At 41.2% G+C, this 16,304-nt stretch overlaps 1 protein-coding gene and 1 long non-coding RNA gene across 16 annotated transcripts in view; both read right to left on the bottom strand.

Moving 5' to 3' along the window:
• lrrfip1a (leucine rich repeat (in FLII) interacting protein 1a) overlaps positions 1–9,962 on the bottom strand; it is a 45,861-nt gene extending 35,899 nt beyond the window's left edge. For 3 of the 15 annotated variants that reach the window (XM_068702063.1, XM_068702065.1, XM_068702064.1), the window contains exon 1: positions 9,355–9,953. In XM_068702063.1, the coding sequence (XP_068558164.1) occupies positions 9,355–9,444 (90 nt within the window). In that variant the 5' untranslated portion in view covers positions 9,445–9,953. Of the gene's footprint in view, positions 1–9,354 lie in introns of all 15 variants that reach the window. The other 12 variants (XM_068702076.1, XM_068702077.1, XM_068702071.1 and 9 more) reach the window with 10 other exon arrangements.
• A 3,200-nt stretch (positions 9,963–13,162) lies between these two features.
• LOC137866301 (uncharacterized) lies at positions 13,163–15,330 on the bottom strand. Its single transcript, XR_011102112.1, has 3 exons — positions 15,203–15,330; positions 14,471–14,560; positions 13,163–13,926 (listed from the first exon to the last, which is right to left on the bottom strand). It is a non-coding gene; the product is annotated as an uncharacterized lncRNA (long non-coding RNA).
• Positions 15,331–16,304: the final 974 nt, after the last annotated feature.

The following is a 16,304-nucleotide window of genomic DNA, read 5'->3' on the forward strand; positions in this document are numbered from 1 at the left end:
CCCCATGCTTGCACTTCCATCTCATTTCTTAGAAGAAAACTTGCGCTGCAGCTCTCTGAACATAGCTGTTAATTGTGGCAAACAAGTTTATGATACTCGTGTTCTTATTTTTTTATGATTTTTTTAAAGTGAAAATGTAAATTGCCGAAAGTAAAAAGCTAACGTTAGGCTATAGACAAACTATACCAAGTGCGCACGAGTATGTTGTCTCTTTTAGCCACATGTTAGCAACGGCCATTTTAAAGACATTAAAAGCTTCGAAATTCACAAGCTGGGTACATACCGACGTATTTTATATTGTAAAGAAAACGTTGAAATATCTCATGCCTGTGTTAACCGAAGACCTTATTTCAGGCATCTAATCAAACATCCATCAGGAACTAGAGGCACAGAAATAATAACTCATTCGTGGGTGTTAGGACTTCCATCACTGAAGTTGCTTTGAACAAAAGCAACCAAATGAATGTTATGTAAAGTGACAGACATTGTGATTTAAAGGGAAATAAAGTAAGCCATGCATGTACAGGGCTCGACCATAATAGTGGCCGGGTTGCCATCAACAACCATTTTGAGAATTTGTCTGTCTTTGGTTGGCATCATAATACATAATACATAAAAAAGGAGCAAACAAACATTTTGCAAACATGCATCCCAAAGTACATACAATATTCTGTGGTTACTAAAAATCACAACCATATTTTTCGTTTCAGAAACCAAAATCCAGCTTGGCAACCATTTCTAAAAGTTAGTGTTGTGTTGACTCCTGAGTTATGTAATTATAGACAAACGTTCAAGAGGCTTATTATCAGAATATCTGTTTTCAAGTGTTTCCTAATCAAATAAATGGCCGTATATCATTATTTAAACAGGATGTAAATGACATGATCTGGCAACATGTCTGTGTTATTAACATCAGGAGTGGTATCGCCCCTGCTTCTTCACCAAATTTAATAAGTGCACCCCCACCCTTAGTGTACCTGATTTGACAAATTGTACTACCTGCACTCAATCCCCACAGAGCCCCCCCCCCCCCCCCCACACACACACACACACACACATACACACACGCGCACACACTTTTCCCTAAGCTGTGGAAAAAAAAAAAAAAAAAAACTCAGCCCTGGATGAATAAACAGGAAGGAGTTTGAGATAACAATCTGTACGGCCTGTGCATGTGATGTCATCAAGAGGAAGCCAGAGAATGCAGAGCCTCCACTTCCTTTAAAGGAGACGTGAGTCAGACGAGCCAAGCCCCAACTGAAGCCGGTGGTTTGTGTTACATACACATATCAGGAAATACACACAGAACTTGTTTGGACCATTAATGTTTGTTTAAGTACTTGATGGCATAATGGGTGTTCACTGGACACTGTCACTCTGCTCCGGACGTATTCTGGGTGGCACAGCTGTTTGATTCGCAGACTGCAGGAAACTTAAAGTGCCATGTTTAGAGGTGAAGCACATTTAAAAACATCGAAAGACTTCTTATTCTCGTACAGGGATAGAGTTACAAAAGTTCTCTATTTATTCAGTGCAGAGTTCTACTGTTGGCTGTCATTGTGTAAATTTGTGTTGCTTGTCTTCAGCATTAAAGATTAACTTGGCTGTGGCTGCGTGAGGGACTGACTCAGAATGAAAAGGGGGGATTGTGTGGTGGGCTTCCCCTTCCTCGCCTCCAAGCCCCAAACTAATCCACTCTAAAGACTCCGTTCTCTTCGACGCTTCACTGAGCTTCTGACAACCACCGAGCACCGACCTGGAGACGTAATCCCCTCAAACTCACGCACACAAAACAGACCATCAACACAAACATGGAAGGTCTGCTACCAATGACTGCGGCTGAATACAACAGTAATCCTATCATTCATTTGATTTACCAGGGACAGTGCACATGAATCATTATTTCAGTTTCCACCTCAAAGTAAAGTGCCAGAGTTCGTTGTTAGTCATCTGTTATTAGGCCATTACAAATTGTTGGCCTAATAATTTCTATTAACAGGTTATTTAAATAGACCAGTATTTATGTACACAAAACCCTAAACACAGATCTGTCCATTTTTCACTTATATATATATATATATATATATATATATATATATATATATATATATAATAAATGCCTTTATAATAAATGCCTTTATAATGCATATACACACATATATACACATTATATATATATATATATATATATATATATATATATATATATATATGTATATATATATATATATATATATATATATATATACACACACACACACACACACACACACACACACACACACACACACACACACACACACACACACATACATACATACATATATAAATATAATAAATGCCTTCCTCTTGTCTCTCTTCTAATGTCTGTGTATTCATCCAGGGGTGGTCTAAATGCTAACATCTGCATGCTAATCACAGTGCTAACAAACTGATCATTAGCAGGTAAAATGTTTACCATGATCACCATCTTTAGGGTGTTAGCATGTCAACATTTGTAAGTGGCTGATGGGATTGTCAGTCCTTTTGCAGGTATTGGCCATAAACCAAAAGTATGGGACGGACTGAAACATCGAGCAGCAACAACTATCAATCAGATTGTAATGATTTTTATAGATATTTAACCTTTACATTTAGGGTTAACTTGGGCTAAAGCTCCACTTGTACATGCTGAGCACATTCATGCTCTGAAGGCCCCTCTGGCCCCGTGGCTTTTGCTCTACTTGCCACAATAGAACGAACCTAACATTTCTAACCACGCTGTTGGCAAGGACCCAAGAACAGCAAAAGCATCGGTATGTACACATTATGAAAGTCAGCCCAGCTCATGAAATATCCGGTAGCTTTTTCTTTTTTTTTTTAAATGGTAAACCAAGGACAACGATTTCAAAACTTAAACCAGAGCTTGTGTAACACCTGGGGTTGTAGCTCAGAGCAATCAACAGAAGAGTTTGACAGATGACCAGCTGTGATGTTCTCCAACACCTGAGGTAGCTATAAAGTTAGATCAAAACATGTTTCACAGCGTATGATGCTGATGTCAAAAAGCTGTACATCTCTTTCTGATCATTCCAGCGACTCCTTAAACCAAACGTGGTTCTGTTCAGCTTAAGATTCAAAGCACAAAACGTTTGAATGGCTGCACCATTTCATCAAACGTATTCCACCGTTGACAAGCTGTGGTGTCTTGTTGCAATGCACAGAGCAACAGAGCGCAAGTGGAAGGTTCATTCAAACGAGGAGTTGTGGACGTTGTGAATAAACGTTTCTGGAGCGACGTCAGCTGCCACATATTAACAAGAGCAAACTACAGACTCGAGCAAATGCAAAGCAATAATGGAGCAATGCTTAAAAAACGGGAACAAACGACTTTAATGAATCACTCTCCAGTAGAGGCGTTGGAATGCGCACCAAAGTTGAAGGTTTAATGTGTTACGGTCAATGTGTCTGCATTTATCCATCAATGGATACGAGTGATTCTTGTCACCGTCTGCTGGATACTGGATGAATGGCTTCTCATTCAGTTCATTGAATCCCTGCAGCCCCCTGAAGGCAGCGGGACACTGCTAAAGGACCGCCTCTGATGTGAGAAACGGTTCCAGAGCGATGAGACCCGCGATGCGACGCGCTGAGAGTGTATTTGTCGATCACCACACCACCTGATCCATGTTACACGTCACTCAGCCCTTTCGCACTTTGGGCTGATGCACATGCATGAACCAAAACAGCAGGTGCACTTTGTAAACGCCCACGCGGTCCGTGCACCGACCACTTTCCACTTGCGAGATGGAAATAGGACCTGGAGCTCCGCTGGCCCTCGCTGACACGTTGGTTCAAGCTGCTGGCTGCTGTGTTCTCTGTTATGCGTTGAACCCAATTTAAAATAAAAAAAGTTCTCCGTGTCTCAAACACGCTTGTGCCGTCCAACATGGCTGTGTAGTAACAAACCACTCGTGGACCATGTTGGGTTTAAGAGATGAATAATATGTGATGGTACTGTATACAATCTGGAGCTGCTCCATTATCACCAAAGCATGACTGTAGAGGTCGGACTTACACATATCTTATATTGCAGTCATCAAAGCAAAGAATGGGAATGTGAAGAGACACGTGTGTGTGTGTGTGTGTGTGTGTGTGTGTGTGTGTGTGTGTGTGTGAGAGAGCAGTAAATACCCTCGACTGTAATTTATTTTTCACACAGATATCAACGCGCGTTTTGGCTTTCCAACACATGGGAGACATTCTTGGAACATAACTCTTAAACTGCTCCTCAACATTTATCAAGAGTGCTGTCGAGTCCAACTTAACAGCATTCCCAAGCCGAGCATGCGCTCACCAACCAGTCCGCTAGGTTTACACCGTGACGCATGGAGCTGGGTGGAAATCAAACTGGGACTGAATCTTTACCAGAAGCTTCCAGAACTGTGATAATCACTATCTGACATAAGACATAATGCTACTTAAAAGGTAACCACAACTTGTACACGGTTGCGTTTCATTTTGTTTCTCTCAGCGGGTGCTTATCATGTACCCATTAATCTGTCCTTCATTGAGTCAATGTCAGCTTGCCTCCTAGCAACAATCATTTCCAGTGATAGGACTGTCCTAAATATAAATATTTATCATCGCTTGTCTCATTATAGAATTGTGGTTTACAGGAGACACCCCACCCAGAAGGGCAGCTTACAGAGATCTACTGTACATTTGATAACCCGTCCAATGCGTCTGTACTCTTCATTTCTACACTATATGAATGATCTTCACTCAAACCAAAACAATACATGTTCAGGTCTGTTTTGTCACTCTAATAGTTACAGATTGGTGGCATTTGCCCAGCTTCCATTATTAACAACATAAAGAACCAAAGGAGCTCTGTTCTATGTAGAACGTTGGGCATACCTATGTAATAACTTCACTTTAAAAGTGCACAAATGTAGCTTGGATGGACTTAAATACAGAAGTACATCAACAAGCTGGAATCCCCAACAGCAAGATCTAGCATGTGGGGATTTGATTAATCCTTTTTACCAACTTGTCCTCTTGTCCTCAGAGCTTTGGGATGAACTGGTTGGTAAATTACCAAAACCAGAAGCAGCAGTTGGCCCGCTCATCAGAGCGGACACTACAGCTGACCGGGTAAACGCCAAACATTTTAAATGAGCCAATGATGGAGATAGATGAAAAGCAAAAGGGGTCACCGGTTCATCCAGAGGGGAACATGAATTTCTGCTCCAAATGGAACGGCAATCCATCAAATAGTTGTTGAGACGTTTCGCTAGAAATCACAAATGTCAACTTTATGGTGGCAGCCTTCTTTAAAAAAAGTGGTAAAACCTCACCCAGTACTGGCTGTGTGTGGCATCCTGGGAGAGGACAGTAGGACTCACTTCCACCACTGCAAGGTTCTTAACCCTTTAAACAAGTAGATCAGTCCTACTGGACTGGGATCAGGGACAGCGTTATCGGACTTGAGTTTGGTGCGTTCAAGCTCTATTCAGTAAAAATGAGTATTGGGTGATGCAAAATTCTAAAGCCATCATGATGCGTTCAAATGTTATCTTGTAAAATGTAGTTTTTATAAGAAACTTGAATATACAGTTGTTTGATGCTTCCATAGCCATTTAAAATAGATACTATTATACGTAGTAGCTCTAAGCTACGTACAATATATATTTAAAATGACTGATTTAACGACCGAATTTGTTTACCAAAGCAAATATTTTAATCAAAATACAATTATTTTTTTCCTAATCATTTGAATTGTGTGTTTTAAAGCAAATAAATGATAGTTCTTGGAAAGAAAATCGGAATCGGCAAAGAAAATTACAATCGATGCATCGCTATACATTACATTGATCAAAGACGTTATGAAAAAACTCAAGATTCACTTGAGGAAGAATCCCATTGAGATATTCCACTCACGTACAGTAACAACCCTTCATTGATTATGTAGACTAGGACGGGCCATTAATAGCCTCTTAACTCTTTGCTTCAATAACCAGGTTATACCTAACGGAAGATGTTGAGCACAGCACCCCCGACGTGATGCGTAAACACCATTCAAAAAAAATGGAATTGCTTCCGATAAGAAAAAAGTCTTCTCACTGTGTATCAGAACTGCGTCCACAGCAACGGTCTGTTATTTATAGCAGCGGTCTGCTGGAAAGAAATAACAGACCGTAGAATACCGGGACCAGAATCCAGCATTCAACAAAGCCCTGTAATAACTCAGAGCAGTGAAGGTCAGCTACAGTATGCAGTAATGTATGTTTACAACTGTGTGACATGGGCAGGGAAACAACTCCCTACAGTGCAGAATTACTCCAGCTCTGGTAGTCTGTGCCGACACTCTTTCCTGCTGTGTGGTCGTCTCCCATTTGGCCCACGCTTAGTCCGGATCACAGTATTGACAGCTTGTCTGAGCCCTGCGACGCTGAGGGGAGTGAGAGTAGGCAAATGTACCGCAACGTCACACTGATGGACCACGAAACGGCAGCTTCAAACTACCAACTCTCCAACCTTCTGCTCGCCACAGACGAACTTTCCACAGCAGTGCCAAAACATGCAGCGACATGCTGTTTCCGTGCTGGTGGGATGGCCAGTTGGTGAGCCACATCCCTCCTCCTCCATCCCCATCCCCCACCCACAGACCCAATCTAAAACTAGGGTGCAGCAACAGCTGATCTTTCAGGAGCGTCTATTTTTAAAACTCTTTTGCAGAACGGGCCAACTCATCAGGGCCGACATACCATCCTGTCAGAGGACCGCCAGTGAGGGACTTGACCCCTCTGCTACTTAAAGGCACAGACTTTCTCTCTGCTGCACAGATGTGACAGAACACTGGCCACAATTAGGAGCCGTGATTGTCGGAGTTGGGCCTCAATGCACACGAGGAAGAGAACCTCCTGTTCGGGTATCGTGCATCCGCCGACTGACTGCCCGACTGTGCGAGAGCTCCGTCAAACTCCTCGTCTCCTCAAACATTCAGCCTCCCGCCACCGCAAATAGACTACGACGAGGAACGATGGCCGGCTGCAGGAATGTGCTACCTCAGATACTCTGGCGCTGCTGAGCAAATAGTCAGCTAAGCAGTTGAGAGAAGATAACATTCAAAACAGCCAAACCTCGGCAGGCTTTCACCACAGCCTTCGCAGCTGAGGAGTGACGACAGCAGAGTGTATGTGTGTCAGTTAAGAGTGACATGCAAATTGGATGAAACATCCGGGGTCGGGTGAGCACAGACCCAACTTCCTCCCAAAAACTGAAGGAAGTCGCCCTGAAGCGAGGCGCCGTCGTTCAGGTTTTCATGCTCATCACCTCACTGTGAGAAAAACTCAAATTTAGCTGGGTAACCGGCAGCAGGATCCATGCTGAGTCACTTGTAAAAGGCATTATGCGTGACAGAAATGGGAGACCCTGTGTTCATTGCTCAGTATAACACAGATATAACCTCCTCAGAGGAACCCACTCTTCTCTAGAGATCACTTTCAGGGGTCGCCCCGTACACTAACACGGTCCTCTCCGATGTAAAAGATGTGCAGTCTATCGCTTTTACTTACCGAGGAAATAAGTAAAAAAAAAAAAAAAACATCTTCTCTTACATAATTAGAAATGAATGACGACAACATGATCATAGAATAATGCAAACACTACTTTAGCATCTGAAATATACATGCTAACCACTTCAACTTTTTTCAACCGTTTAAAAAAAGTTGGAAAGAAAGCAACTTTATGCAGTCATCCAAGCTGTAGGCGCTACAATGGGATGTGGACTTGGGGGATTTCCACGACATAACCTAGAGCAGTATGCTTAAAATATTCTCATCCATAAACCATTTGAACGTTGATGTGATCCTGAACGCAACTTGCCCATTTCAGATGGAAAGCGTATCTGTTTTGGGGAGCTCTGATGGACAAACAAGCAGTTTATTCTAAGCTACTGGAATAAAAGGAGTTCAAATATTTTTCTTTGTGATAAATTACTGGAAAAATGCTCGACTGCGAGACTTTGCTTTGGTTTCTGTCCATGGTTGGCATTTAGCTCCGATATTAAAACCCAAATATTGATTTTCTGCCCGTGTTTCACATCTCAAAAGGGCCCAAGGGCAGAGAAAAGCGTGCAGGGCGTCACACTTCAAGAGAGGCCGGCTTAAGTCCCGACGACACACGAGGTTATTATTCCCACCACAAAACATTCATCTATCCTACACTAGACGCAGCACAATACAGAGATTAGAGACCTGGGAACAGTGGAGACCTGTCACAGCATGACGTCGGCGCCCGTTAGAAACAACTTGTGTGGAACTGCTGCCCACATCCTGCATTATTGAGGGGTAGCATCAACGACTCCTGCGGGTTAGCACATGAAAGGCCCATTTCTTACAGTACAGTAAACCGTTTTAATCAGCTGCTGGTCAAACAGAAGTGAGAGCTCACACAGTGCTGTAGTCCACGACGTCTACTGCACAGATAGATCTTTCTACAATGATTACCATAACCCCGTTTTAATGTACAAGTGCATAACTACAAATACAGTAGTGAGAAATTCACCATACTGTCTGGCTGAATGGTAGATCAGTTTAACAATACTGTCTTGAATATCGTATCATCCAGGTGAGTAAAACCTGTGGTTATAATGTATCAATCAAGTAGTTTATGTTCATGTAAAGTGGATACTCCTTTATTTAAAAAAAAAAAAAAAAAAGGAGAAGGTATGCCAGAAGGTATTTCTGGCATGTTTTAGCATAATCTCTCTTTTTAATTAGCTAGTGTAAATTAAAAAGGAACACCAATCTCCTTCAGCTTGTGAATTAAATGCTTTCCCACATACAAGTTGTCAGTTCCTGGACAGAGAGAGAGAGAGCTTTAAAACACACACACCCTGCTTACAGCTATGTCACCAGGCAACAAAACCTCATTTTAACTACTGTAATCAAGCGCGTGTCAAGTCCTTACAAGTTCATTTTCATACTGTTTCGGAAAGTAACTATTTAAAAGCTTGGGGCGTACAGACAGTGTAATCCGTTACCTTGTAAAGTGTACAGAAAGGTATGAAACTATTAGCCCAAAGGCAGTGATGAAATGTAGCGTTAATGGGCACAGACAGCGGTAGGCTATTTTTGTCAGTGTGTGCTTTTAAGCTCTTCTTTTTTTTTTCCATTCGGTGGGGAAAATAATGGATACATTGTGATTATTTGGAGGAGTTAGTGTAATGGGGTGTACTGTAATGAAACAGTCAGTATGTCGGTTGAGGCTGAGGAGGAAGAGCGGTTATTTGACTCGTTACTGTTTTCTCGCTCGTGTCAGACCTGACAGGAAGGATTCACTGAACGTCTGAAGAAGTTCTCCACTCACCTCTCTCGCTATGAGGTTCAGGGCATCGTCTTCGGCCGTCGACCTCTCCTTCTTGGTGGACCTTTTCCGTCCTGTGCCCTGAGTCCCCATGTTTTCTCGAATACTTGTCCACGCAACTGTCGATAAAAGTCACACTCGTGGTCCAAAAAGAAGCGCACCGAATAATCCAAACAGAGGCGGCGCGTGAACTAAACTAGCTAGTGGCTCTCATGTGTCGCTAAAATGTCAAAGTAAAGGAGAGGAGATAGAAAAAACGCGTCTGGTCGCGTTCACAGCGTGGGTCATTGTCATACATCCGTTTTTTACACTTCTTCCTGTGTTTCTGGCACGACGCAGAAACTCGCGACGAAGTCTGGTTCAAACTGTGTTGGCATCTGCCCCACGTGCGCGTCTGGTGCGTTTACGAGCAAATTCAGTCGGAACCATTCACTGCCGCTTCTCACCGTGCCTTTGAACCGTCTCCGTCACCTGTCTGTCATACTATGGATATACATTTAACAAACGCAGACTTTAAATATATATATATATATATATATATATATATATATATATAAATATCAACTGTAGCTTAACTACCGTTTGTAATGTTGTTAAACTGCCTCGTGTTTATCCAGCAGCAGTATGACTCACCACCTGACGGATTCACAGCAACAGACTCGAACCTGTCACACTGACGAACTTCAAAGACTGCACTCAATCAAGATGCCTTTACGTGATGTCGGATATTTATTCACGATACAAACGCTGGTCATTTGGTAAAGCAACATTAAATGGTAGCTACCCCAATGACCTGAATTAATAGTCGGCTACTAATACCAATAGGCAATTCCCTACACTTCATCTTACATCAATTTTCTTGTATAACTCTATACCATCGACATCTTTTGGCAAGTAAATAATTGGCATTACAGAAGAAAGTCAGTTGCTTTGGGTAATGTTTGATTGGGTGATATGTTAGGGGAGTCACGTATGTCGATTCCTTAATTAATTCACACCCGGAAAAAGTTTTCCCGTGACACTATTTTAGACCCCAATTAAAGCACCGAGCGCCGAGTTCACGCAGAGCACTTGAACGCAGCATCAACCTCTGGACGGGGACTGGTCGGGGGTTGAGTTTCAGCCAGAAACCACAGCTCCTGCTCGGGCTGTCGCGCTCTCTCACACCCCCTCTGCTATTTATAATGATGACCAGGGAACTCTTAAAACAGTCTGGAGTTTCTTAAAGAGATAAACAATATATACATCTACAGTCTGAACGGGCACAATGCAGATCCCACACTCTTGGTGTAATGGTCCAGTATAGTCTGGGATAGGCTGTGGTGAGTTGATAGTGACTTCACTGGTCCGTGCACTAAGTAGAACGAGTTATAAAGTCATATTTCTGCCACTTTCCCACAGTTGAACAGGAATAAAGTGGGCACAAACACTGAATTATTTGTATGTAATGATTTATTATATCATCAATGTATTTATGTAAATAAAGGCTTCTTAAACTATTTGGGTGAATGTTTCAGGCTGTAGTGTTGAGACTTGTGATGAGAGCTGATTTACGAATTATATCAACAAATAATAGCGCCATGTTCTGTAACTCAAGTGATTAAAATGACCGCATTTGGCATGTGATCCTGCAGCGCCCTCTGCTGGGGACATGTACGTAAGACAATAAAAATGCTAAAAAAAATTAAAAAATGAAGTAAGAGCTATAATAACAGTAATAGTAAAACAGTGTTAAATAGAAGCTGGATTAATAAAAGATCTTAAAATTATACAACTTAAATACAATAAAATAATACATATCTAATATCACAGAATTGAAAGCTATAATAACAGAAATAATAGTAAAAGAAGTGTGACTAAAAATTGAGAAAATAGAATAGAAATATATAACAAAAAAAAGAGAAGTTAAATAATGGAATCAAATAATAAAAACTTCTATTCAATCAGTTCATTTTTTATCATTAATCAGTTCTGAAACGTCATTGACGTAGAAAGGGACATCAAATCCACGCCAGAGGAGAAGGAGAGGACGAGAGGACGAGAGGAGAAGGAGAGGAGGACGAGAGGAGGAGAGGATGAGAGGAGGAGAGGAGGAAAGGAGAAGGAGAGAAGAAGAGGAGAAGGAGAGGAGGAGAGGAGAAGGAGAGGATGAGAGGAGGAGAGGAGGAAAGGAGAAGGAGAGAAGGTGAGAAGGAGAGGAGAAGGAGAGGATGAGAGAAGGAGAGGAGAAGGAGAGGACGAGAGGAGGAGAGGAGAAGGCGGGAGGAGAGGAGAAGGGGAGAAGGAGAGGAGAAGGAGAGGATGAGAAGAGGAGAAGAGAAGGAGAGAAGGTGAGAAGGAGAGAAGGAGAGAAGGAGAGAAGGAGAGCAGGAGAGGAGGAGAGAAGGAGAGGAGGAGAGCAGGAGAGGAGGAGAGAAGGAGAGGAGGAGAGAAGGAGAGGAGGAGAGGAGGAGAGGAGAAGGAGAGGATGAGAGGAGGAGAGGAGAAGGAGAGGATGAGAGAAGGAGAGGAGAAGGAGAGGATGAGAGAAGGAGAGGAGAAGGAGAGGAGGAGAGAAGGAGAGGAGAAGAAGAAGACGAGAAGAGGAGAAGCTTTTTTTCGGGCGGAAGGAGAACATGAGAAAGGAGGTCTCTGAGACAGACAGAGAGACGCAGCAGCTCTCCTCAGCCTCCCCACTTCTAAGTACAGAGCTACAGGTCCAGTCCAAGACACAGCTGACCCTATGAACAGGACTAACAGCTGTCAATACTCCATATGAACTTCAGAATATGTGAGTGTTGTTGATACAATCTGATTTATGCCGTCGTGGCCCAACAATCAATTCCGCTTTCTATTAGCAGTCTGCACACACACTGGTGATCTCCTTCATCTCTCAGTTTGACAGCAGAGTCAGTTCGTCTGACTTCCCTGACGTCCTGTGAGCTCTCTGCTGTGATTAGCTATCGACTGTCAGCTGCTTTCATTACAACCAATTTAAAACAATCTGTATTTTTTAAGTATTTTATTTGTTTTCTTGTTTCTTTTTCCTGTCTTTCTGAACCCTTTCCGTCAACGTAGCCCTTAAAATAAAACTTTTAATAAGCCAGATTGTGATCTGGAGTCCGCAGAACTGATTGGTCCAAACTAAACGACGACATCACACTAGACTATGACATCACACTGTTCAATCCTGGAGCCTTTTAATATTTATTCTGTCAAGCAGGAAATGATACAAATTTAGAGATGCACCGCAAACATACCCGTTACAATATTAGGGCCACGGTGTTTAATCAATAAAATAAAGGGCTGTATTCATCTACAAACTGTTTTGGATGACAGTAGAAGTTTGGTTGTATAGAAGTCTAGTCTAAAATGACTCTACTTCTCTCTTGATTTATTCCCTCAGTAAACATTGTAAACATGAGTTTATGGTCTCAATCTCTAGTTTCAAGTCTTCTTCAATACAGCATGATGTTCATTTAGTACATTATGCTCCATTTAGAGTCAAACAGACCATAAAGCAGGGTGTGCGACAGTGAACTTGTTAATATTAGCCACTAATCATCAGCATGACACCAAGCCGACATAAGGAATTAGTTCAGAGCGCTGCAGTGAGGCTGTATGAGAACAGGCTATATTGTTCTGGCAATAATTATGTTGCTATCATGAGGGAAGAGAATAGAGATAGCTTCAGAGTTCAGTAAGATATGTACTTCGTGCTATTAAATCAACATTCCAGGAGGGTCTGTACAGCTGCAAAGTTCATCTTCATTTCATTTCTTGGTCATTACACTCAGTCTTATAGTAATTGCCGTATGAATGTGAACAAACATCATTATTATGTATTTATTGATACAGCAGCAGAAACATCAGGCGTGCTCAGCCCCCGGAGAGAGGTTGGTGAGCCGGCCTTCAAACACTGCAGCACATAAACACAGGCCTTTCTCACAGAGAGCATGTTGACTGACCACATACATGTAATAACAGTAATGTCTCCGTTACATTCAGGTGCCTGTAGTGTTGTGTGTAGCTCAACAAAAGCAAAAGAGTCATCATTAACGTTATTTGTTTTTTTTTTCCTGTGGTAAGTCAAAATGTCAGCTGTGAAGAAGACATGAATGTGTGTCATGAAGAGCTGGACATTAGCCACTGAGGACAGCAGGGACACTGGAAAGCAGTACAATAATGGTCTTTGTATTTCAGTTTCTTTGCACTATTTTAGTTTTGACAACTTAATGTTGACCATTGCATCTAAATTATTCTGTATGTACTTGGAATGTACCTGGATGTTATAGTTTTTATTTTATTTTATTTAATTTATTTAATTTATTTAATTTATTTAATTTATTTTATTTTATTTTATTTTATGTTATTATTATTGTCAATTAAAACAAATCCACAAGGTGTATTTTTCCATTGCAGTGACCGGTGTCCCAGTGTCCAGCGTGGTCTTTTAACGTCAGGAGCCACATTTCTGCACGGCTGTCTCCGAGGACGTCCCCGAGCCTTCCACCCCGCCGGCACCTTCTTCAGGTCCCGGGATCAGTGCAGCCGCTGGGACGCTTCCACTCGAGCCATGCCCCGCTCTCATTTCAGCTAAGTGGAAAAGAGTAACCCATGTGAGTCAGAGACATGTCCAGAATAACGCTCCTCTAATACCCCTAATCTCACGGCTTAAAATAGAAAGCCTCTATTGTCATCGTACAGAACGCAACCAAATCAGAAGCTCTGCTGCTAATCAGTGATTAACAAGCAACTTCAGCCAGAAAACATCCACAGCCAACAACACAGGTGCTAAAATAATAAGTCAAATTAATACAGAAATGTCATTTTGCACAAGAATAAGAGTATTTATTGCACTCGTATGGATGTAAGTATTGCACTAGAATAAGTATAATTATGGCACTAGAATAAATGTAAATATTGTACTGGCATGAATGTAATTATGGCACTAGAATAAATGTTATTGCACAAGATCCAGCAGAATTGCAGTTGCAAAGACAGAGATCAGGTCTTCTTCGCTTCATGACGTAGTGGTAAGACAACTTAAGAACAAAGAGTGAATTCATGAATACGGTTCATTTGGTCAGTTATTCCTCGCGTCTCTTTGCAGAAGTCCTGGTTGTTGTCGTCGTCTTACCAATAGCACTACATGGTGTGATGATGGGCTTCTCCAGTTGCTCTCCAGCAGCGATGGAAGCCCGGATCCTCCGCACCACGTAGATGCTAGCTGGGATGTGAAGCAAAAACAAAAATACACACATAGAAGATACACTTTAAATAAGTAGAAACATAGTACATAAGTCTGACAGAATCAGCAGTAATACCTTTTTTTTAAATTAACTATCTAATGTACTACTGTATATTCATATGTGGAAGAAGTACTCAGCACATATACTTAAGTAAAATAAGCAATACCACAGAAATACACAAAGTCACGCATTCAAAATGAGTTCAGTATTAGCATTAAAACATACATAGAAAATACTCATTAGCCAGAACGGCCAATTTTATTATAATTACCAGCTGCAACATTAAAGTAATTATCATTGTTAATTGTTAGTAAAGGGGATAGGTAGGCGAGGTAATATGAATTACTTTATATACTGCTAATTTAACTGATATCACACATACGTTATTGGTCATATTTAGTTGGGTATTCATTATCTAAATATACAAAGTAATTGAAATATTTCCCTCTGAATGTAGTAGTAAAAGTAGGCATATTAAGTCTCATTACATGGTGACAGAGTACAGGCTAACGCTCACCCTTAGAATAAATGAACACCAGTGTCTCTCCTCGGTGTGGGCGTGGTCAACTCAGGTTTTAATACACACAAAAAAACATAAAGTACCACAGTACACGACCTACCTTTTATTAGCAGTCAGACCATGGTTGTTTCCTGTTTTAATCGTTCGGTGAGAAAACCTCGTCCGTCGCAGTGAAAAGCTGCTCTGTGCTTTTTCCGGTCACTCTATGTTTCCGGTAATTATACCATCGCGAACTGTTATGAAAGCATAATACCAGGGGCGGGACTTAAAGCCCTCAACTGCACTCTGATTGGCTGAGCTGTTACACACTATAGCATAACGTCATGGCCACGAGACATCCATAGAAAGAAAGAGCGAAATTGTCGGTCTGCGCAGAATCATTCTGGTTAGAAACTTATTTAACCGATTCTAGATGAATTTTAGAAGTTAAATAAAATTATTGGAAACATTATTTTACTGGTATGTCTGAAAGTTATGATATAATAGACAGCATCTAAAAAAAGCATTTCATAGCTTTTTGTTTTCTGAGTGCAGTGGTGGGAGAAGTACCGCAATAAATAAATACTCCATTTCATCATCATTTCAAGTAACTTCCTACAGCTAAAGTGCTACTCCAGTAAAAGTACTTAAGTATTATCAACAGTACCTAAAGTAAAAATACTTGTTCTGCACAACAGCTATCCCTCGTGACTTATTTCCTACACATGACGTCATCAGGTACTGATGCATTTTACTGCAGCGGATCGAGGTGGAGCTAGTTTTAACTACAACTGTGTAGTTTGGTAGTTTAGTCCAATGGTTCCCAGTCGAGGGGTCGGGGCCCCAAAGGGTCACAAGAGAAATATGAGGAGCTTTATGAACAGATTATTGGATCATTTAAACAGTTATTTAGATTAAAGTTTAGAAAGGGCAAACTTAGGTTTAACTGCTGAATATTAATAAACTAAAACATGACATTTACTACACTGGTAAAGGTTTACTAGCCAAAAAGATTAAAGTTCATTTGAAACATTTAAGCACATGCTCCAATTAACGAAATTAAATGACACACTGCTCCTTTAAATCAGGGTGATCCATGGAATAATTTATTGTCAGGCATTTTATTGCGATGTACAGAGCTTCATTTATCCTTGTCCAATCCTAACAACATGATGATCAACTATTCATGTCATCCAATATGTATTCAGCATTTGGAATGGAAG

The sequence above is a fragment of the Cebidichthys violaceus genome, unplaced genomic scaffold (genome assembly GCF_023349555.1).
Source record: "Cebidichthys violaceus isolate CVI_PGR_0920_01 unplaced genomic scaffold, fCebVio1.0.p SCAF_80, whole genome shotgun sequence".
NCBI classification, from domain to species: Eukaryota; Metazoa; Chordata; class Actinopteri; order Perciformes; family Stichaeidae; genus Cebidichthys; species Cebidichthys violaceus.